This window comes from Nomascus leucogenys, chromosome 10 (genome assembly GCF_006542625.1).
Source record: "Nomascus leucogenys isolate Asia chromosome 10, Asia_NLE_v1, whole genome shotgun sequence".
Classification (NCBI taxonomy): Eukaryota; Metazoa; Chordata; class Mammalia; order Primates; family Hylobatidae; genus Nomascus; species Nomascus leucogenys.
In genome coordinates, this window is record NC_044390.1 from 38,808,787 (window position 1) to 38,833,709 (window position 24,923).

Below are 24,923 nucleotides of genomic sequence, written 5' to 3' on the forward strand. Positions count from 1 at the left end.
TTCAGGCATTCTATCAAAGACCCATACTCACAATGCTCACATAAATATGATAGAAGTTTCTTTCTCAATCTCTTGAGAAATCCCTGAAGATTTTAGGAATCTAGGCTTCATCTATCTCATGGCTTGATGCCCTGGTCTGCATGGTTGAAGATGGCTTACCAGTTCTGAGCCCACATTCCACCAGCAAGGGGGAAATGAGCAGAGGGGGGCACAGCCATTCTTTGTAGGAGCACATCCTGGAACACGTCACATCTCACTTCCCATTGGCTGGGACCTGGTCCTGTGGCTACATCTTGCTGCAAGGGAGGCTGGGAAATGTGGTTCTTAACTGGGCAGCCATTTGCTCAGCTGAAACTTAGAAATCCTATTACTGACAAGAGAAGATGAGATATAAGGGAACACCTAGCAGTTTCTGTCATTTCTAAAAGAGATTAAGTAATAAGTAATCTAGAAACTTTATCACTTTCACCTGTTAAGTAAAATAAATTTATCTTTAGACATGACAAAACCATGAGGAAAAACATAAGTGATTATCACCCCAAAAATATACCTATTAAAATCCAACAAGACCATGGAAAGTGGGTTTGAGAAATCAAAATTAGTCATTCTAAAGTTCTAGAAAGGTAATGTGAGAAAAGGCCCTGGTAGGCCAGAGCTCATGTGGGGTTTGCCTGAGCAGAAAAAGGTTGCTATGCAGCATGCTTAAGGAACAGAAGGATGATGGCTGACCACTGGGGGTGAAGCCAGAGGCATCACATTGTGTGCACTGGGCTCATCCCCAGATCTTTGTTAAAATTGAGAGGTGGGCAAAATTAACCACCTTAGTGATAGAAGGACAACTAAAACAGAGGCTGCAGGGACTGACAAGGATTCTTTACTAGAGTCTCCTGACTGAGACTCATGATGTGCAAACTACCATTGCACATAGCCATGGGGCCTACTCACTGAAAACTCCAAGACGAGAGTAAGGCAGGACACACAATGACTGGGTGAGACTCTGGAGAGAAACAAAGCAGCAAATGAGGGAGAAGGAGAGAGAGAAGCCAGGACATTGTCATTGGCCCTAGTCTGATGTCAGGAGATCAGGGGAATTAATACTCTCTGTGAGAGTATCTACCATGGTTAGGCTTATGGGCAAATCAACTGTAGGATCTGGAGTAGTTGTAATACCCCAGAGCCAAAAACTCTTCTTAATCATTAAGACCTTTGGCTCCTTGCAGGTATTATTAATGAAACTCTGCTCTGGAATTGACGGAAAGAGATATAGGCCCTGATGGTCTCTTAACCTTTTTAAGGACTAACATTTCAATCTTCCCAGTCAGTTAGGAAACATGGTGTTAGTATATACAAGAATACTTAGCACTGGATATGCATGTTGTTGGCCTGGATATTGTCATGTTTACTTTAATAAGTATTTTATCTCAAACTGAAGATGGCTCTCTCCCATGGAACTTTCAGCTTCATGAGTCAGTACATATTACCTGAGCTTCAGCAATGGGAATACAGATTTCCTATTTCACTATATCTGAGTGGGGCCTTGATGGCAAAGATGTTCTTGCAGAAAGGCAAAATTGTATTAATGGAGTGTCAAACATCAGAACAGTAGAAAATTAGAAAAAGATTACAGACCAATATGCAGTCTTGAAAAATGACATGACTCAAAGGCTTGAGGTCATAATATAGCAATAATGAAAATATCCTATATGTGTAACAAAGTGTTTTGTTCATTGGTTTGGTTTTAATAAACACTGTGGAAAAGATGCCATTTTATAGGTAAGCAAGCAGGCTTAGAAAGTTTTAGTATTGTTAATTGTCAATTTTGTCAAAATACAAAAAAAAGGAAAGTTTAAGTAACTAGTCTTGTCTTAGATACCATGACACAAATATTGTGAAAATGAGAATTGAATCCAGATGTTTTAATTCTATGTCCCAGACTCTTTCCCTTGTGTCATGTGGCTCTAATGAGCTTTAAGAAATATCATGAGCTTCTCATTTGTTCGTGCATTCATTCCACAACTATTAGTGGCATACCTCCAATGTGCTAATCATTATTCTAGGCACTGAGAATGCTGTGATTGACAAGACATAGTCTCTGCCTTCAAGCATGTTTACAGTCTGGCAAGGAACCCATGCATGTCATCCATACTGGCCACTATGAACCAGTGAAATGTATGCTACAACAGCAGGAATAGAGCAGGCTGTAGAAGCACATGTGAAAGGCATCTTACCAAATTACAACTTAGGCTTCCCAAGGAATTGATGTTGGCATTGAGTACACAAATGTTAGAAGGAGTTGAAGGAACAAAGAGTGTTCCAAGCCAAAAATAAAGCATATATGAAGTTATGCTTGAGAGGGAGGTGATCCTAAGTGAGGTCCAGAGGAGGGAAAGACCCAAAAGCTTTACAAATTCAACTTAGTGTACGATTCCTACTACTTGGCTAGAGACATCATCCATCCATCCATTCTTCTGATCATCTATCTACCCATCCATTCATCCTTTCATCCCTCTTGTCATTCTTTTATTTATCCACCCACCTATCCTTCTTTCCTTTCTCCCTACCTTCCTCCCTCCCTTTCTTTCTTCTTTCCTTCCTTTCTTTTTTATATCCATCCTTTCATCCATTCATTCATCCATCTGTCTATTCCTGGTAGGTGCTAAGATATTTATTGAATTAAGTAATTAATTTAAAAAACCTTTACTGAGAGACTTAGTATATGCTAGGCATTGTGCCAAGCACTGTGGAGGGGATAAAGATACATAAGATATTATCCCAAGTGACATGAAGCTTAAAATCTCATTGAAGAGGTGAACATTACACATACATTAATACAATACAAGCTGAATGGAACAGATGTGTTAAGAGGTGCCCTGTGAATTTATCATTGACTGTGGGGATATTATATGGCGGGAAATCTAAGTTTCAGTGATAAAATTAACAGGCTAACACCAAACTGAATATTCTTCATTGCTTTCTTTTGTCTCTTTGCTTATTTGTTTTATTTTGTTTTGTTTTCTGAAATTTGTTCTTTGACAGATTCTGTGGCAACAGCATCCGGGCCACTACTAGTCGAAGTTGCCAAAACTCCTGGTGCCAGCCTTGGGGTTGCCCTAACTACCTCGATGTGCTGTAACAAACAAGTCATTGTCATAGACAAAATCAAATCTGCAAGTATTGCAGACAGGTAAGTATTGTAGAAAGTGCCTGCTTTTCTGCCAGGCGCAGTGGCTCACGCCTATAATCCCAACACTTTGGGAGGCTGAGGCGGGTGGATCACCTGAGGTCAGGAGTTCAAGACCAGCTTGGCCAACATGGTGAAACCCCATCACTACTAAAAATACGAGAAATTAGCCAGTCATGGCAGCAGGTGCCTGTAATCCCAGCTACTCGGGAGGCTGAGGCATGAGAATCACTTAAACTCGCGAGGCAGAGGTTGCAGTGAGCTGAACCATTGCACTCCAGCCTGGGCAACAAGAGCGAAACTCCATCTAAAAAAAAAAAAGAGAGAGAAAAAGAAATTGCCCCTTTTCAAAATTGCATGTGTGCAATTTTAAATATATATACACACATATGTACACACACTTGTAATACACATATACACATGCATATACACATACACACACACACACAGTTCTCTTGCCAGTTTATACAGGTTTCACACACAGAAGCAAGTTACTGTTGTAGGGCTTAAAAATTCGCCTATGTGTCAGCCACCCCATGATGTCACTTCACCTCATCCAGATGTTTGGTGTGGCCTTTAGCAATAGAAAAAAAAAATCAAGCACCTAAGACAGTTTTCTTACTGTGTCCTAGGGCCCTAGCCAGTTCTTAATGTAGGGTAACTGAGTAGACCTTTCTTAAACCCCATGCAGAGCAGTGATGGGTTTTCCTGAATTGTTGACAATTAAATCCTGCTACCATAAAATCTGATTTCTTTGTTTCCTAAATAAATAAAACAATACTTTTTAAAATATTTTTTACAATACTTTAAAAAAGTCCTATACTCTCATAGCATGTTAATCTTAGGATTTTACAACCTTCGAGAGTGTCTTAAAACATCATTCGCTTCAATGCCATAATAAAAATGAAATTTCATGTTTCTAATTAATATTTTATACTCATAAAAGGGGAAGAAAAAAAAGGACTACCTTCCCATCTAATTAATTATTTTACAGCTCCTGGTAAGAAAAACCTCATCTCCCATAGCTAAAGCACTCCAAGTGCAAAGAATGTGGAATTATGTTTTTAGTTGGAAGAGATGACTTGAAATGCTTTTGTCTTGAGAAACAGACTATTCACACTGGGAATTTATAGATATACTGCACCTTAATGATCAGTCTCCCCTGTATGTTTCCAGCCCTCTTCTCCACGTGCCCCTCAACCTGCCTGGAAAACCTCCAGCCATGGTCTACAGCTCCACTGTGGTCTTACCCGACATTCAGTCCCCATCAGTGACAGTCATTGATCCAGAGGCGTTCTCCAGTTCAACGGCACAGGATGCTTTAATTTTCTCCCTCTGTTTTTTCCCATTCCACAGGGGGTAACCAGTTTAAGGAGCTGTTCACTTGACTGGTATGTGGGGATGCTGACGGCTGTGCTAGCTTTTCTTAACTCATCCAGTAGCCAGCTCTTGAGTTCAGCAAGATGTAGCAGCTAGCCCCTTCCCTGCCCCCATCTTTCCCCTTGACTCACCATGCAGGCCTGGTTTTATTACTCACTTGACTCCTGCATAATTACTACCATTATCAAGAGCTTTTGTACTAATACATGTTCAATTCCAGAATAACATAATAATAAAGAACTGATGATCTTGGAGCTTGTGTGAGGATTCCAAGGAAGTGTTACTGAAATCTCCTCGTTATTCTTCTTTACACGTAAAATAGAACCTATTCCAATTCTGAGAGTCATGTTTGAGATTCCGAAGATTTACCCACTCATGTTTATAGATAGAAAAGCCTAGAGCAAAAAAACACAGACAAAAGTCCAGAGGAAACATTTTCCTGTTTTTCCCTTTCCTCTTGCTCGCTTTCTCTCAACTTTCCACACAAGCACTCCAAAATAAGATTTTTTTAAAAGAAGGACAAGAGAAAACATTTCATTGAATTTTTCCGTATTTTCCACAAGGTTTTACTTCCTTATTCATATTCAAGGTACTTAAAATTTGGCAGATGGTGTTTCCTATAACATTCAAACTTTTCTTTTTTTTTTTTTTAAGTAAATGAAAAGTGTGTGAAATTTTAACTATGAAGGACATGAAAGTCAGATTCCAAAGAGGAAGGCATTGCCTCTTACTGAGTATTTCTCCTTTCCGTAGATGTGGCGCATTGCACGTGGGAGATCACATCCTCTCCATCGACGGAACCAGCATGGAGTACTGTACACTTGCAGAAGCAACCCAGTTCCTGGCCAACACCACTGACCAGGTCAAGCTTGAGATCCTTCCCCATCATCAGACCCGGCTGGCCCTAAAGGGGCCCGACCATGGTGAGATGATCCACCTGGATCAAGCTCTTTCTCTGGCCCTCACAGTGTTGCTCCCTCTAGCAGAGTTAGACAGCAGAAAGACACTGGGTGTAATTCTGTGTGTTTTGTGTTTCTTTTGTTTGCTTTTTTGTTTTTTGAGATGGAGTCTCGCTCTGTCCCCCAGGCTGGAATGCAGTAGCATGATCTCGGCTGACTCCAATCTCCGCCTCCTGGGTTCAAGTTATTCTCCTACCTCAGTCTCCCGAGTAGCTGGGATTACAGGCTCCTGCCACCATGTGCAGCTAATTTTAGTATTTTTAGTAGAGACAGGGTTTCACCATGTTGGTCAGACTCATCATTTCTTTTCAAAACAAGGTTATGTTTGTTTAATTCATCTTCCAAAGTCTTTTTTCCCAACCACACATAATTTACTTGAAACCCTAACATCGAGGAAAAAAGTTTCAGGCTAGTGCTATTTGATATTTTTTCTTAAAAAAGTATTTGGTGCAAATTGAATGTGCAGACAAGGCAAATAATTTGGCTTCCTGGTATTCATTTTGAATTTACAGTCTAGATGAAGGCCAATGAAGGCAAATAGTGAAGCTCTCACTTAAAAATAAATAAGTAAAGTGGATTTTAATAGCAGAACCTTCAACTATTTGGCAGGAATCAGAGGGAACCAGTTATATGAAGCATTGGTTTTCAGTATATTTTGTCTTTTGCCAGTATAGTTTTTTTCTTAGGATAGAGAACAACCTGTCTGACCAAACATCTTGTCTGGGACAATCAGAATATCCAACTCCATTTATTCAATAAAAAGTGTCAACTGAAGGTATCTGCATTTTGACTCCCTTGAAATTCACAGATACCTTCAGCTGACAAATCCCTTGAAATTTGCCGGGTGTTTATACCATCTACCTAGGCACCGTTAGACAAAACTTGGTACGAGAAAGGGGTCTTTGAGCCCCAAACCAAATGAAGTCAAGTTCTCTGGTGGGGTATTTGTTCCAACTCCTTCTCCTGCCCTATTCCTTAAACCAAACACCATTCCTTTGTACTCCTTGAAATTAGAGGCCTCACTAGTATTGTCAGGGTGGCCTGAAGGAGGATAATGCATTTCTGTATATTTAGACACAGTGCAGTTTTCTCTGAAATTGAAATTTTGCTTATGAGGGGGTCATTTGTATTGTGTCTCCCACCTTCTAAAATGCACTACACTTCTCCACAGTCTGGGGTGGGGGGAAAGAGGGACCAGATAATTTTCATACTAAATCAGTCAGCTGGATGCAACCTTTTTAATTAAATGGAGCTTAGACAGCCCTGAAGCTAATGAAAATCTGTGGTACATTACCCTTATCAGATTTTAATTTTACACGTTGGAGTAGAGAAATGATGCAGCATAGGCAGGTTATGAAAAGAAAATCAGCATCACGGTATTGGAATAGCAATGCAAACAGCTGTAGGAAGGTGCCGTTCACAAGGATGCACACCATTCCTATCAGGAGGCCCCGTGGGCCCTTCCTGCACTCTGGCAGAGAGGAGAGATTTCTGAAGCTGTTTAAGTTTCTTTAAATTAATTGGCAGTCATCACTGGATTTGGAGCACAGTAGCCATAAGAATGCACACTGTGTAGTGCTCTCTCAGCATGGAGTGTTGCTTGCTAAATTCTGGTATCAGCGAATCGGAAATGCATACCAGACCCTTTTATTAAAATGTTAGCATCTTTAGTAACCTCTTTTATTTTTCTTTAATTGGCCCTATATACAATTCGTAAATAATTCAAATGTTTTCAATTCATGGAATATTAAATTTTTTAACCTGCCAAGGCAATTTGAGTTTAACTTATATACTAAAATATATGGACTAAGCACAAATTTTTTGCCTTTATTGTGGAAAACCTGATGTCGTTTGTGTTGCATGGATAGGAAACTGATAGGAAGTTTAAGTAATTCTAGCTTCCACTTCTGACTCCATCATCTACGTTTACTGCAAGTTGTTCACTGTCTTTCTAATCAAGCAGGCATTTCTCCTATATTGCACATTAAAATCAGACTTGCATTTCCAAGAGGAAATAAATTTTGGCTCCTAAACATAATTAAATCATAGTAAAGAAGAAAAACAAACAAAAAATTATTGTGTTTACAATTCTCAAATTTTTGACTAGTGGAGTTTTACATAGTTTTACCCTTTCTCCACAAGAAAGTTCTGATTGCTTTTTCAAGATCTCTGATGCCTGAACAGTGCATTTCTCAACACACTTCCCGAATTTCCAGATTTTGTTAGCAGTAAAGCATACACCACGGAGTTTTCAGGGCAATGTAGAAATGAATATCTCAACTTGGAATAAGAGATTAGCTATGCCTTTCACTGATAAATAGCAGCATTAAAGAAGCTAACAAAAATGAGTTTTCAGTGAGGTTAGAAATTTTTCCCACTGAGGGTTTTCAGGAGACATAATTGGATTGAAGGAAACTGACGTTTTGGAAAGGAAAATGTGACCAGAGTCACTAGACTCGACACATTCAGTACCAGGAGGACCTTCCGTTTGAGAGCTCCAGGGCAACCACTGGAACCACTGTGGTTCTGCTCTCTCAAACATCCTGAACAGCGTGAGAGGCTGCAGTTAGAGAGAGAAGAAAGAAAAGTAACTTCTGTGGCCATACATCTCTTGAGACTGCAGCAGTGATGTCACTATGGAATGATACAAAAACCATAATATTTTAAATGTGTTGTTTTCTTATCCATAACAAGGGACTTAGACATACCCATAGGAAGAGGCTGTATGTCTGGCGGTTGAAGCGGGGACTTTAGGATCACGTATCCAGAGCTTCACCTCTGACTCCACCACATGGGGTCTTAAGCAAGTTACCCAACTTTTCTATACCTCAGTTGCTTCATCTGTAAAATGGGGGTCATAATAATACTTGCCTCAAAGGAATATTCTGAACATTGTCTGAGCTAATGCATGAAAAAGCACCTAGCACAGTGCCTAGTATATAATAAGTACTCAGTGAAAGTAGGCTACGATTATTGGCTTTATTAAATGAGAGAATGTCTGTAAGTGCTCTTTGCAAAATGACAGGACATGCCAAAAATGTAACATCTTATTATTAAACTCTGGAAATACTTGCCTATCAAGTATACCACTGTAAAACAGAAAACGTTTGGAGTGTACATTCAAAATAGGCAGCAGCTCTCTTCTCTGGCCTACATTATTTGTTCAACACCTTTTGCATTCATCATCCATGGCGTACAGTTTTGTGCATTATCTTATATCATTTTTGTCTCTTAATTATTTTATATGTATGAAGATTTAATCCCCAGTAATAATTCAAAGACGAGGTAAACGGTATGACCTTTAACCTGCCTGTAGCAATTGGCACAGTCTGGGAAAGCAATGGGTGGTAAATAATATCTTCCTTATTGACTTATTAATTGTGCTCAACAATCCTAACAAATGCCCAGTAATTTTCAAAGCTCTCAATGAAGAAGTGGATCAAAAGGTGGGTGTAGAATCCCGAAGTGCATTCACTGTACCCTGGCTTCATTTGAAACACAGATGGTACTTTGTGAAAAGTACGCTAAAGTGTCTGTGGTTGTAAATTGGCCAGACACAGTGATAACTGTGTGTTGCTAAAATGTCTTGTTGTACACCCAAAGTAGAATGAGGATGGTGAGAGAGAATCCATTAGGGACATCTCCTGCAATAAATACTCTTTTATCTCAAGGAAAATGCTGCTGCAGTGTTCACATGGACACTCTGGCTGATATTCCCGTTCATTCATGCATTTGTTTATTCATTCATTCGTGTACTAGTCATTATATACCAGGCACTGTTCTAGTTGCTATGATATATTTAGTGAGCAAGACAGGCAAAGTATATCCCTACTCTTATAGAATTTACATTCTAGTATAGACAGACAAACATTAAAAATATATTAAATAAATAAAGCTGTTTCAGACGGCAATAAGTGCCATGAATAATGTAAAACAGTAATGAGATAGCACGGGGAGGGCAGCTCCTTCAGCCAGGGAGATCAGCAACAACTTCTTTGAGGAGGTGGCACCTCGGGTGAGACCTGAATGATGAGAAGGAGGCAGTCACACAAACAACTGGGGAAAGAATAGCAAGTGCAAAGGCCTTGAGGCAGGAAGGAACCTGACTTGTTCTAAGAGTAGACATAAGATCAGTGTGGCTAAAATATACAAATGATGGGGAGAGTGATATGGATGAAGCTAGAGGGATAGGCAGGGGCTGCATTTGATTCTGTTTGTAATAGTTAGCTATTCAGGCCGTGCACAGTGGCTCATGCCTGTAATCCCAGCACTTTGGGAGGCCAAAGCAGACGGATCACCTGAGGTCGGGAGTTCGAGACCAGCCTGGCTAACGTGGCAAAACCCCCATCTCTACCAAAAATACAAAAATTAGCTGGGCGTGGTGGTGGGCACCTATAATCCCAGCTACTGGGAAGGGTGAGGTGAGAGAATCGCTTGAACCAGAGAGGCAGAGTTTGCAGTGAGCTGAGATTACACCATTGCACTCCGTCCTGAGTGACAAGAGTGAAACTCCATCTCAAAAAAAAAAAAGTAACCTATTCAAACAGGAGTGGCATGATCTAACTTATGTATTTAGAAGGCCACCCTAGCTGTGTTGTGGAAGGCGGGTATGCAGGAGATGAGTTGGGAAGCCATGTCTGAAGGTGTTACAGTGGTCTAGATGAAGGAGGTGGCAGCTTGAAGTAGGAAAGTGGAGAGAGAGGGGGAATCCAAACCACAAACAGGGCAGTTGAGTAGAAGGAGCAGGCCAGATGGTTTAGGGTAACAAAATTATAGTGGCTATGAAAGTTTCTGCTGCAGATTTCTGAGAAATTCTCTGAACTTAAATGTCCAATGGGTGAAATTTATTGAGTGAAAGATAAATTTATTTCCTTTAAGAGATACTTTATTGTTGGCACATAAATGGAAAAGTAGACAAATCAATATACTCTGAACTCATTTGTTTTTATTCTGTGTGCGAGCACCATGCTAAGCACCTATTCGCCTAATTCTCAATATCCCTGTGAGGTAGATGATTTCATGATCTCCGTTTGACGTATGAGGAAATTCAGGTTTAGAGTGGCTGAGTAGCTGGCCAAGATCACACAGAGAGGAAAGGCTGGAGGCAGAGCTGAAACCCAGGTGTGCTTCGCCCCGCAGTGATCTGTCCATACTAGTGTTTTTTTTTTCATGTCCTGTTTCATTCTAGAAAGGATGCGAATTGACCAATTCAGCTGGCATCACAGTTGATGTAACTTAAGTTCTTATCTAAATGACTCTCCTTTCAATGCATAGAGTATTTCACCTCTCTACATGTTCACTTGTAAGACACCTAACACCAAAATCATGAAAGTAGAAGGAGATATAAATTCATATGTTAAGTCAGGCATGGTGGCTCATGCCTGTAATCCCAACAACTCAGGACTGAGGTGGGAGGATCACTTGAGACCAGCTTGGGCAACATAGGCAGACCCTCATTTCTACACAAATAAAATAATAAAAAATTAGCTGGGCATGGTGGCATGGGCCTGTAGTGCCAGCTGCTCAGGAGGCTGAGGTGGGAGGATTGCCTGAACCCAGGAGTTCAAGATTACAATGAGCTATGATCACACCACTGCACTCCAGCCTGGGTGACACAGCAAGACCCCATCTCTAGAAAAATAAAATAAGTTCATATGTTATTTTGAGTTCTTTAAGATTATTAAATGAAAAACTTCATATCAGACATAATAACAAACATTCTATTGCTCATATTTCAGAACACTGGGTGGAATATCAAATCTTAATATTGAAACTATAATGGAAACATGATAAAGATTTTCTAAAACATAAAAAGGATGCCAATTTGAAATTTTAATAAAGTTTGAAATAAAGTTTATTAAAATTTTATGGCATCAAGGAAATATAAAAATATGTGAAATATTTTAATAATTATTTCTAATGCAAATATGCTTTTTCAAAAAATCATAAAATATAGAGACCTTTATCGTCTCCTTATTAGTCGAGATACAGATAAGATTCTGTTACCGATAGATGATTAGAGTGGTTTATTGTTGAGGAAAATCAAGTCCAAGTGATGGATTGTAGTGCGATTAAAATGTCAGAGCAGTAAATTCTGATGTGTGACTAGTAAACCACTTGAATCATGCACCAACGTGATTTATTGCTCCTTCTTTTCTTTTTCTCAAAACAAGTGCTACTAACTGGCCAAGATTTGCGAATCTTTAATTACTAATTGTGTGCCATAGATCTTTGAGGGGCTGACTTTTACGTTAAAAAAAAAATGTTTTTAATCTCTGCTGCAAAACACCAGGGGAGATTAGAAATTGTTTCGATAGTCATCTTAAAAGAAGAAAAAAGGAGCGGAGGAAAGATATGCATTATTCTTGGGAAGATGAAAAGTTTGCATCCTTTATGTTAATCATCTATTTTGTTGACCACTGAGAAAAGGGCAAAGCCAAGTAGATTTGTTTTTATTTGCAAGCAGCTTTCTTTTTTGTTATAGTTTTAATTTGGGCAATTCAGTTATTTTTCCTCTTTTTTGGTTCTTTGTTTGTTTGTTTGTTTTTCTTATTTCTCATCATCACTTCATATGGGCAGTGAAAATTCAGAGGAGCGACAGGCAACTTACCTGGGATTCCTGGGCCAGCAACCACAGCAGCCTTCACACCAACCATCACTATAACACGTACCACCCTGACCATTGCAGAGTACCAGCCCTGACATTCCCGAAAGCACCTCCTCCAAACAGCCCTCGTAATGTTCCATGCTTTCTCCTTCTGGTCTTTTATTTCAGTTATATTTTTCTCACGCTTTCCTTTTCTCATCTTTGGCTTCATGGGTGTTGTTTTTTCTGTTTCTTTTAGTAGCAATTTATCATTTCTGACATCTCCTAGGTTTTTTTCTTTTCCATCAGAAAGCATTTGTTGTTAGGAAAGGATGTAAATGTTCAGAATGCTTTATATGTGGCTCAGGAAGTAACAATTCAGAATATTATACAGAGACAATGTTCTCAGGTCTTCTTTGTATATGTGGAATCACTTATGAGATTCATGTCCGAAAATATCTATGAAAATGAGATTATATATCTGATGCATTGAGTTGTTCATGGACAAAGTTGTCCTTTTGTTTGTTTAAAGCAATTCTCATAGAGTCTCTTTGTGTTCCTGTGAGCTTATAAAGATCCTGCTGCCCCTCAGCATTTGTAGGCTCTTGTAAAACATTGTCTCATGTTCCTGAGAGCTGGCCTCTGTCTGGCTGGGGTCCTTCCTAGCCATTGCTATGCATCATGTGTGTCTTTCTTGATTGTTACTGGTTGGCAAGTGTGGCGGGCTCACACCTCACCTGAGAGTGCTCTGTGCAACGTCTTCACTCTCTTGCAGCAGCTTTGGTGTCTTCATCCTTCTCTCCTACCTCCATGAGTGCATACAGCCTGAGTTCCCTGAACATGGGGACTCTACCTCGAAGCCTCTACTCCACCAGCCCACGTGGAACCATGATGAGGAGGAGACTGAAAAAGAAAGACTTCAAAAGCTCATGTAAGTGAAATGACAGCCAATGGCATTTGGTCTGGAAAAAACTGTGGGCATTGGAGCCTTGGAAATACTGAAATTGTGGGAAGAGTGTTTCACAGTGGCCTAAGTGATCAGGTAGATGCTGAGCAGCTAACAGCTCTGTGCCAACGACCGTTGACATGATACCCAGTGTCTGTTTGGCAATGACTGTATCCCAATATAACTTCAGGCTGAATTCATTCATACTACCTCCGCTAAAACTTTTTATTTGAGATTTGAGATTTTTCCTGCTCTTTTGATGTCATAACATACCCAAGATATGATTTTTTCCTTTAAGACTCCTTTTATTATATTCTGGGTGGCTTTGGACATGAAACCTTTGTTCTTAGTTTCTTACTCACTCTAAAGAAATTTTGTGAAAACGATGCTCCCCTTTTGATAAATATAAGATTCTCATGCATTCATTTAATGTTGTCATAAATTTCATACTAAATTTTATTTTGTTACCCTCCTCCCCAAAACAATGATAAATATGAACATTCCTTTTTAAACTATATCTCATTCCCCAAGACTCCAATACTTTTTCCAGAAGCCTACCCCGCTGGTAATCAGTGATCTAACATATATTTATTATTGTGCACTCCAGCCTAAGGAAGATTGGATGGATGCTCAGCTTTACAATAAGCATCCTAAAGTCTAGGAATTTCAACCATGATTCTTGTAAAAATGATTTGGACAGCCAAACACGATATAGACTAAGCAAGACTAGGAAGATATAGTTGGCTACTTGCTTTGGGATAGCTGGTTGTCTGAATAGAGGGGTAAAAAGGGTGATTGAATGCCTTAAAAAGAAAGAAATATAAATCACTCCTACACTTATCGTTTCTGTTGGGGAAGATCATTCTCTCTTATCATGATCACATAACTTGTGGAAGAAGAGAACACTGACCTTTCTAACTAGACCTAATCATAGTCTAAGAGTCTGTTTCTTGTCCTGTATCCCTTTTGATGGCCATGATTATGATTCCTACAGAGAAATTTAAAGAAGATGGGATCTCTTCCTGTGCTCACCATGGGAATAAAAATAAGGAACATCCTTAAGTTACTTAAATAAAACCAAAGCCAGATACTTCACAGCTGGTGTGGACTTATTGGCTTTTCAGCTTGTTTGCAAGAGATTCATCTCCCCAGGAGGATCTCTCTCCAGTCTCACCAGGGCCACCCTAATTGCCCAAGACCAGCCATCACCCACACTGGGAACTAGTTTCTTCATGATACAGGAAACTGAAGCTTTCCCTACAGTGAACTCCATTGCATAAGACAGGGTCACCACTGTGGTTTGTACATGATTTAGACTTGCATATACTTTTTTACATATAAGGAGATTTGTCATCTTTGGTATATGAAAATGATAGTAAAATTGAAATTAGGAAAGTGGAAGATTGAGTTTAGTCAAAATGAGAACAAAGTGCTCCTAGAGTCCCATGTGTTTTTTAGCTGACACTAGAGTAAATTATTTACTCTTGGAAGAAACTAGTTGAATGCAATACAGTGAACTGGTTATAAGCCTAGACTCTGGAACCAGGCTACCTGGGTTCCATCCCAGCATCATTACCTTCTAGCTGTAGGACCCTGAGCAACTTCTGTAAACTCTCTATGCCTCAACTGAAAATAGGGAAAATCACTTCATTGGGTAATTGTGAAGATTGCATGAGGTATGCCTTGACTGAAAATAGGAAGAATTACTTCATTGAGTAATTGAGATTGCATGAGATTGCATGTGTATATGTGTTTAGAACAAAACGTGGTAAATAGTAAGCACAATTTAATTGTTAGCTATTTTGAATAGTTTGTGTTAACTGTCATCTGCCTAAATATGAATTGTCACATGAGAAAATCTCTTGACATTGCTCTCAAAGTTCGGTCTTTTTCACGAGGGGTACATTTTGGCATAATACATAGATCTTGAGTCTTCTATATAATGCTTTCAGGGTTTGTGGTGGGTATTTGTGTATGAATTTTTTTTAACAGATAATGGCTTTGTGTGTAGTACTCCTCAGTGACAAAAACAGACTAACAGCACTCAGCAGGGAAGAGCAATTAAAATGAAGTCATTAGTGTTCGTACTTCTGCTTCAAAGGCTAGTATTTGTTTGTGTTAGGTAAGACTTGCTATGTTGATTAGGGACATTAGTGAATACAAACGAATGATGTTTGGCTATCTCAGGTTGATATTTACATGTCTTAAATTTTGTAGTAGAAAACAAAGCTGAGGCAGTGCTGTCACTGATATGCATAACCAACTCATAAATTCTCTCCTGAATCAGGACATTATTCTTCAACATGGTAGAAATATAAACAGAAACCTGTTTCAATACATTTCTAGTTGTTTGTGTTTGCTGTAGACATTAGCCGCTAGAGCACCACTCACAATGTACGTACCAGAATGTTTATAAATGTGTCTCAGGAGATCATACATTTTGTATTTTATTCAAACAATAAATTCCAAAATGCTATGAACTTCTATTCATACTTCAAAAAGACTTGAAAAAATGATAGCATTGCAAAGGTTTTTTTTTTTTTTAATGAGCTTATTTTTCTTTTCTTTTATTGCATAGGTTTGGTATGGTCACATTAGATGTAAAGGTCTTCCCAAATAACTGATAATAAAAGTTTTATTGCCACTCTTAGTATACCATGGTTTATTTCCACCGCTTTATTTGTGTCTTTATCCTGTGCCACCATTTGCTGCCTGCTTTGTAATACTTATGTTTCTATAGCAACCAGGCCATTTGTATAGATGGTGAATCATGGCAAAAGTCACAAATACAATAAAAAGTCTCTTTGCTGTATTGGTGATGACTTGAGGCCAGAGTTTGCAAAACAGAAAATGCTCATATGTATTTCCAATGCCAAGGAAAGAGATGCCCAGAAAAAAAATGAAATCTTCTCACATGAAAATTAAAACATTCTGTATCACTGATCAAAGAGGAAATACAAGAAGTCTGTATACAGTGATGTGTTACAAGTATTAAAACAGGAAGGTGTCATGTTTGTTTCATAGGGAAAATAATGAATACAGCACACATTACGCTTTGATGAGTGTCACAAAGCCCTGGAGGCATTGCCAAGCCATGTCATAGAGGGAGCCCTCTCATCTCCTCTGCTGGAATCTTACTGCCCTTTCCCTGGCTGCCTGTGCTGCCTCTTTTTCTGCCAAAGAGGCCAAGTCTCCTACCAGAACCTCATCATCTCCCTGTAACAACAGCATGGCTGAGCAACAGATCTAGCTAGTTTGCCCTGCTTTCTGTTCCCCGCCACTGTACCCTGGGCCAGTGTAGAGACTCTGTCTCTTCCCAGTCTGCCTGAATTGCAGCAGAGAGTAGAAGTTAGAGCACATTTCCAGAATGGTATTTGCCGCTTTTGTCATCAGTAGTAACTACTGCTAGAGAGAGTGTCATTGAAAAGAGCTGAAGGAAAGAAAATGAAAAAAACCTAACAACTTTTCTGGTCCCTTCCATTGACCTGGGAACAAAGAATGGAAGATAAAGGCAGCTACTGGTAAGATTTTATAAGTGACCATTCAGGGAGCCCTGGAAGGGGACACCCTAAGAACTGTCCTCACACCTTCATTTGGACAAAGGAGCTGTTGGCCACCTCTACTGTGTTCCTGAACTGGATCACACGATATACATGTGTTAGGTCTATGGCAGGTTGACTATAGTGTGGGACACTTTAGTGAGACAGAAGTCTTAGATTACAGGATCAATAATAAAAACACATTATTCTTTGGGAGGCTGAGGCAGGTGGATCACTCGAGCCAGGAGTTTGAGACCAGTTTGGGCACATGGTGAAACCCTGTCTCTACAAAAAAGAAAAAAAAAAAATATCAACCAGGTGTGGTGGCACACACCTATAGTCCCAGCTACCTGGGGGCCTGAGGCGGGAGGATCGCTTGAGCCCAAAAGATGGAGGTTGCAGTGAGCCAAGATTCCACCACTACACTCCAGCCTGGGCAACAGAGTGAGACCCTGTCTCAAAAAAAAAAAAAAAAAAAAAAAACAGATTATAGTAATAAATCTTTGGGGTCCTTAGTTCTCTATATTTTTTAAATGCCTCTCATAGCTGATAGGAAATCTTGCAGCCTACTAAATTAAATAAACATTTGGTAAATTTTTAAACTTTTGGAAGTATTTTCGGCTCCCCCTGCCCTTTCTCACACTAGGAAGAACAAGAGTTGACAAAAACACGGTCATTCCCTACAAATCTGAAGAGTTGTGAACAGAACCCTCCATGTGAAAATGGGAACAGGACAGAGCAGGCACGAATCCTGAACACAACCTCGGCATACACCAGTTAGCAGGATTCAAACATAGGGTGTCATCAATTTAGTCATTTCCATCTTCACCTTGAGGAGTAGGCAAGCCTCGGCCAAAGCCGGTAGCTTGTAGCAATGACGACTGAATACCTTGCGGAAGCATCTGCTACTTGAGAGAGAATTCATCATCCACATTTTCAAATGACGGGAATATTCACCTTCATTTTCTTTTGCTGGTTGACCACATTAATGAAGCAGGATAATCAAGCTGATTTTTTTCTCCTCCAAGTTAGTATTTTTTTTTTCTTTTGGTTCCTTATCTTTAAATCTACGATATATCTTTTTCATATCTGGTAATAGTTTTCAAAACTTTTATATGTGTAACTAATCAATACATATAATTTCAAATGAAATTTTGCTTTTTGTCAAATAAAAGATTCCAATATGTCAGAGGACTTTCAGAGTTAATTATAAAATCATAAATTATTTATTATAATGCTATATGTATAATATAAATTATAACTATATAATTATAAAACCAATACATAATACATAAATTTATTTTAAATCCTAAATTCAATTTTCTAATAATTTTTATCATCGCAATTTGCCTCCAAATAGAGCTTATAAATTTAATAATATTCACATTAAATTAGTACTTATTTTCAAAACCTTCTGGATAATAAAATTATTCAACTATCCTCTCTGTTTCAAAAAACATAGCAAGTCTTTCTTTTGAGAAGGCTTCACTATATCTAATATAATCTCACCTGTTACTATTAAACTGACCTCTTTTTTCTTGGCTCTTTCTTAGTGAAGATGATAAACAGCTGCCTTAAAGTTTCTGAAACAGCTTTTAACTCCAATTAAGTAGTCCGATAATCTATATCAAATTGTGATCTCAAATGGAAAAAAAAATATGAACCTATAAAAGAGTCACAGAAAGTAAAGGATTCCTGATTAAGTCCAAAAAGCTTCACCTAGAAGATAAGTGGAAGTTACCTGCCAAATAGGTGATGCTGTAACATGATACTCTCATCTTCTGTGAGTAATAACTGGAATGCAACATACTCTCCAGATCCTTATTGACAGGAAATGGTGTCTCCCAGTGGTTTGGTGCCACTGATAGCAAAAATTATGATCTGGAGAGTAATCACAGTACACTCTACATCAGCGAAACCACACTAGAACATGTGATCTAAATTAATACATGACAGTCCATATGTCAGACATGGCAATTGCAAGCATCCACCTGTAAGAAGCGTAGGGTTGGAGGCTATCTTCACCCCCCGACTGCAGGCTATGTTAACCTTAATCCAGCTGAGACAGAATGAGCATGGTGCTTCTTAAGGAAAAGTCGATTTTTTTTTCTTACTCCTCCTAGACAAATGGTCTACTTCACCCTCCCTTACCGCATCAGCTGCAATTACCTGGGTCCTGAAGAATGACTTGTAGTTCCTTATGGTAACTCAGCAGCATCTATGAGAAGTGTTGTTTCCCAAAAGGAATATGTAGATGACATCCCAAAACTTGATTTCATTCCTCATTTATTCAGCATTTATTGAATGTGCCAGGCACTAAGGTTTCAGAGATTGAAAAAGCTGGTTCCAACCTTTCAAAAACTCAGGGTCAGGTGGAGAGAAACAGGCAAATAGAGACCTGATAAATGCTGAAATGGGACCATGTATTAGAAATGTGGAAATGCAGAAAAGCAAGTACCTAATTCTGCCTGGATAAAACAGAGAAAAGGACCCAGAGCAAGAGCTAAGTGGCAAAGAGCATAGTATATGTGAAGACACAAAGGTGTGTCAAGAGGGTTGGGGCACATAGCACATGAACGGATCACAGAGAAATGGGAGAGTGGGTAGGCAGGAGAAAGGAACCGATGAAGGGTCCTATGTGCTCTGCTAGAATTGAAAAGTTTGTTCTATAGGAAACAGGAAGCTATTGAAAATTCAAAACGGGGCAGGAGTTACCCTTGCATGTTAGAAAGGCCACCCTAGCAGCAATTGGAGGCTGTTAGCATAAAATAAGAGGCAGGGTCACTAGTTAGAAGTCTATCCAGTATTGTACACTGGTGATGATGAGGCCTTGCTCTGTAGTAGTGGCAATAAGAAAGGGAAGAAGATTCACTCAGTTTTGAAAACATTGATTTTGGGGAGCCAATGAGACAGTTTGTGGATGGGATATCCATTGAGTAGGGAAATCTATCACTGGAGCTTGACAGAAACTAAAGAGAAAGAGTTGAGAAGATACATGCAGAGTAAATAAGTTGGGGCCTCATCATATCAGGAAAGTTTGACAGGAGGTTCATCTGGAAATAATATGTAGGGAATATTTTGCATGTAAGGACCCAGAAATAAGTACATTAGAATAATTCAAATAAAAAATAATGAAAGCCCAAATTGAGGTACTGAAATTAATAAGGGAAAAGAGGATTTTTGTAAGATATATTTCAGTGGTCATCCAGAAAGGATTTAGCAATGGATAGAATTTGAGACAATGGGGAGTTGTGAGTTAAGGCTACTTTGAGATTTTAAGCCCAGAGGGCAATAAACATGATGGTCCTGTTCACAGAAATAGTAGTGGCAATGAGAGAGGGAAGAGGATTCGCTCAATTTTGAAAACATTGAGTTTGAGGAGCCAATGAGAGAGTGTGTGGATGGGATACCCATCAAGGAGGGAGATCCATTGCTGGAGCTTGACAAAAACAAGAGAAAGAGTTGAGAAGATACATGCAGAAGACATGTAGGCATGAATGAGGGAAAGAATGAGAGTAGAAAAGACGGAGGATGGAACAGTGCGCTGGAATGCAGAGGGAGGCAAAGCAACTGGCTGGGGCTGAAAAAGTAAGACACTTGAAACAAAGCTTCATCAAAACCAAATAAACAATTTTAGAAAGCAAGGGATGGTCCTAAAGCCAGTCGCCAGCTAGAGCAGATGAGGCCATTGATTTTAGAAGTCAGGAAGTCATTGGTGAGAGCAGTTTCAGTAAATGGTGAAGGCAGAAGCCAAGTTTTTAGCAGCTTCAAAATCAGTACAAGTCTATAGACAGAAGTCAGAAAGCTGGGGGAGTGAGCAGAAAAGTTTGGAAAGGCAGCAAGAGGCAAGTTTTTTCATGGCACAAAATCATGGGGGGTGGAAAGGGATAGTATTAAAAACACTAAAAGGGGGAATTAGCCTTGAAATGGAAGGAAGAATACAACCTCCTGTAGTGGGGGGAAAAAGGAAGAGGGAACAAATACTGATAAAGAGAAATTGAGGCTAAACAGAATGTTGTTTAAGGAACTCTCGTCAAAGGGTTGCATCTTTTCAGTCTTACAGGAAATGAGGAGTAACATTTGACCATGATTTAGGGTAGAAACATTTGAGACAAATCCTTCATGGAATGAAATAAGGTGTCAAAATATCACACAACAAATAATTTAAGGACCTAATAGGATTGTGAATTCGTAGTGACTTTTCCTAGCACCCTTCAGCAACTTAGTAACAGCAGTGGAGTTGACTGGGCATTACCATAGAGTATAAAGTATTAGGGTATAGAAAAATCCCATGAAGTTTAAGAATCTTTGAGCCTAGGAGATGCATTATTAAAATGCTCACCAGGGGTCCAGGCGGAGTGTGGGGAAAATGATGCCAGCAAAGCCAGTGGGCGAAGACCATGGCTTTCCACCTGCACTTGCCAGATCCCCACATGAGGCCAAGGAAAGCCTCAGGGTTCTCCCATTCCCACATCAACTACAGTAGCTGTTTTTATCTGGAATGCAAAGGCATCCCTTATATGTTTTCATTTTAAGGGGAAAAATCTGTTGCTAAAATATTGTTGGAAAACCAATAGACTCAGGAGACAAGTGAGAGAGAATGGGACTGGAAGCCATAAAGAGGAGACAGATTGCAGGAAGTGGGAAAGATGGCTAATAAAGGGTATGTGATCAACAAGGGGGATTCAGATATTGAGATCTTGAAGATCTATTCATTTTGAAGGAAGATGGGGACCACCATAGGGCTCTGCTGGCAGAGAGTGGAAATAGGGTGGTATTGCTAGGAACTGACGTGAAGAGAGTTGAAGAAGCATAAAGCCAGCTTGCTAGAAGGTTATCATCATAATGTCAAAGAGGCAGAGGACAAGGAAACGCTATAGGTTAGAGAAGACAGACTAAGAGGCAAGTCCTGAAGTCCTGAAGAAAAGGGGGAGAATTTTGAAAAAGGAGATTATGGGCTTGAAAATGAGACAGAGAAGAAATAAGTACAGAATATGGAATTTTAAATAGGAGTAGTTGAATCAATGTACCATATGTGGAGAGCGAGGAGTATTATGAACCTGTCTTCCTGCCACTTGTAGAGGGAGTAAAAGAAAATGTCTTTTGGAGAGGGTTATGAGGTATATGGTGTCATCAGGTTTTAGTTAAAGGGGGCCAGACTGTTTCTGGAGGAAGAGGCAGTGCAGCATAGGACCTGCAGGCAGAGGCTGTGCTCACAGAGAGCACAAGTGGCCAAGCTCCAATGGGCAGATCTGAGAGAAAGGCATGGAGGAGTGGAGCAGCACTTTCATGAGTTGGGAGTGGAAATAAGACGGAGATGTCTGCTGGAAGGTGTAGATGAATATCAGAGAGATAAATGAAATAGGAGAAATAAAAGGAAATAAATGAAATACAACAACGTAGACTAGAAATCCAGTGGGAAAGAGCAAGGGCTAAAGAGACCAAACTCTGGGGCTGGGTGGGAGGGGAGGCAGGAGGAATGTACGGAGTTTAAACAATGTCATCATGCCAACCCAACACTAGATTAAGGTTGAGGACCAGCACAGCCTCACCACTCCAGGGGCCAGATTTAGATTAATTATTTCTTCAAAGCTGAAGGTAGGATTGTTTAAAAGTCACAAAGCCCAGATGCAAATAGCTACAGTGGAAAAATTGTGAGACCAGCTAGCTCAACTCCCTTTTCCTTAGATAAGATATAGACACACAAAGAGACAAAATGGCCTACCCCAAGGTTCCCCAGCTGGTGCTCAGTGATAGAGCCAGGACTAAAACCCACATACCCTGACCCTAAGGCCATCCTCTTAAAGCCCCCACAATGATCCCTGGTTTGAGGAGTGGGGAGCCAGGGTGCAGGGATACACTGATGTTATTATAGAAATGTGATGAATATTGAGAGATTCATTTATCTTTTTCAACTCTTGCTAAACCAGAGGCCATAATTTAACCTCCCACCATTGCTATTGAGTTTTTATGCAGAGACACGATCTAGTTTGGAAATGCTGGTATTCCTGGTGCTTGCTCCAACCTAAAGTCAGTATTTTCTGTTTGTTCCTCTAGTATCCTTAGCCTCCAGCACAGTGGGATTGGCTGGGCAGGTTGTTCACACAGAAACCACAGAGGTTGTGCTGACAGCAGATCCTGTCACAGGATTTGGGATCCAACTGCAGGGCAGTGTGTTTGCCACAGAAACTCTCTCTTCTCCACCTCTGATTTCCTATATTGAAGCTGACAGCCCAGCAGAGAGGTGAGACACTTTCTTTCACAGCATCATTTTCTGCTCTGCATTTCTGGTACCTGCTGTCTTTGAATGGCTAGTAAATTATGAAACATTGCTCAATGCAGGAAATGCAAGATGTGATGAACTCTCTTCTGACAATAAAATTTTATGTTCTTGATCAGGTTTGAAAAGAGTAATGAGCATGGATGCCTTTAACTAGCAGATTTTGTCCATCAAGGGACTAGAAGCCATATTAATTAAAAAGGAGAAAAATCCATAAATAAACATATCCTGAACTTCAACTTCAATAGTTTCTGCCGTGGGGGAATATACATTCATTATTACTAAATATTGGTTTGGATCAGATTCTAACAATACCATGGTTTGAATTATTAATTACTTCTCTGGGATACTTCAGGATTCCCCTGCTCACAATTATAACCATGAATTGCAACAACATATGACGTTGAATTTGACCTATATGATGCCCACAGCATTGAATAAGCAACACCCAATTATGATGCTATTTTGCAAGGATCAAGCAAGGTAGATTTGGCAAGCTCAGCTTGGTAATTATTTACTCCATCTACAACCTCTCACATGTGGTTCTAAATTAGATGTGGGGTGCTACAGATTGGAGACAGAGTGATGGCCATCAATGGAATTCCAACAGAAGACAGCACCTTCGAAGAAGCCAATCAGCTCCTCCGAGACTCTTCAATCACGAGCAAGGTCACACTGGAAATCGAGTTTGATGTTGCAGGTATAATCATATCATCTCAAGTCAGTGACAGTCATGAGTGGACTGCATGTGAGTTATATTGGTTATGTGGCAGAGAGGAAACTATTTTATATGCTGAACGTGCTTTTGTTTAGGAGGTTTGGGTGTTGTTTTGAATTGAGCATTGTTTTGGATTATTCCTTAAAATGTCACCACAAGAACAACTGAAAATAAATGTAACAAATTGAATAAGTAATAGCCACAACTATAGAGGCGATAAAAATAAATCATGTGGCCTTCATTCTTTCTTTCTTCTGTATACTAGAGGAACCATATTCTTCAGTCACAGAGACAAGTAAAGCCTCTCTTTGACCCTTCACACTGCAAAGAACACATGAAACTTCTTTTGAGAGCAATGAAAATTCCCGAAGTGTATTTAAACAAGCCCAGGTGGCAAATATTTAGTTTTTAATGTTAAAGAGAAATGACAGCAGATACTTGTTAAAAATGAAAAGGAAGACTTTTATTGGAAACTACTGCAGTAGGGGGTCAAGAATATTGCAGTAGGCCAGGCATGGTACCTCATGCCTTTAATCCCAGCATTTTGGGAGGCCGAGGCAGGTGGATCACCTGAGGTCAGGAGTTTGAGACCAGCCTGGCCAACTTGATGAAACCCTGTCTCTACTAAAAATACAAAAAATTAGCCAGGCATGGTGGCAGGCACCTGTAGTCCCAGCTACTTGGGAGGCTGAGGCCAGAGAATCGCCTGAATCCAGGAGGCAGAGGTTGCAGTGAGCTGAGAGCATGCCACTGCACTCCAGCCTGGGCAATCTGGGCAACAAGAACAAAACTCCATCTAAAAAAAAAAAAAAAGAATATTGCAGTAGGGGAGAGAGATTGAACCCAACTCCAAATATAGCCAGGGCAGTCGGGAATTTATAGCCAGTGGACAAAGTGAAGAAGAGGGAGTCATTGAATGGAAAATTACTAAAAGGAACTTGATTAAATATCAAAGGTGGGGGACCAAGGAAATTCTCCCTAAACTGACTCAGCAGGATTCTTGCTAAAATTGGGCTCCCAGCCCAAAAACAAAGCATAGTCAGGGCTCCAGGGAGCCAAACTAAAGTTTGGTTATAGGCAGAATCCTGATCAGTAGCTAACAGGTGTGTGGATTTTAGAGCTTGGTGCTAGTTCCCATTTACAAAAATTGTCTTCACACAGTGAAAGACTACCTCACAGACCCAATAACCCTTCCCAATTAGTAAAGATATGCTTGTGGACTCAGGGATCACATTATTCCAACAAATATTTACTGTTTACCATGGGCCAGTTATGCCCGTACACAATGTAGATGTAATAGTAAACAAGAAAGTAAAAAAAACTTATACTTTTTA

The 24,923-nt window shown here is 39.7% G+C and overlaps 1 protein-coding gene across 2 annotated transcripts in view; it reads left to right on the top strand.

The window, feature by feature from the left end:
• Positions 1 to 24,923, top strand: part of GRIP1 (glutamate receptor interacting protein 1) — a 449,905-nt gene that overhangs the window by 330,890 nt on the left and 94,092 nt on the right. Inside the window, exons 8-13 of one of the 2 annotated variants that reach the window (XM_030820036.1) lie at positions 3,037 to 3,184; positions 5,315 to 5,484; positions 12,100 to 12,255; positions 12,882 to 13,037; positions 22,649 to 22,835; positions 23,426 to 23,571. In XM_030820036.1, the coding sequence (XP_030675896.1) occupies positions 3,037 to 3,184; positions 5,315 to 5,484; positions 12,100 to 12,255; positions 12,882 to 13,037; positions 22,649 to 22,835; positions 23,426 to 23,571 (963 nt within the window). The remainder of the gene's footprint in view (positions 1 to 3,036; positions 3,185 to 5,314; positions 5,485 to 12,099; positions 12,256 to 12,881; positions 13,038 to 22,648; positions 22,836 to 23,425; positions 23,572 to 24,923) is intronic. The other variant, XM_030820035.1, reaches the window with a different exon arrangement.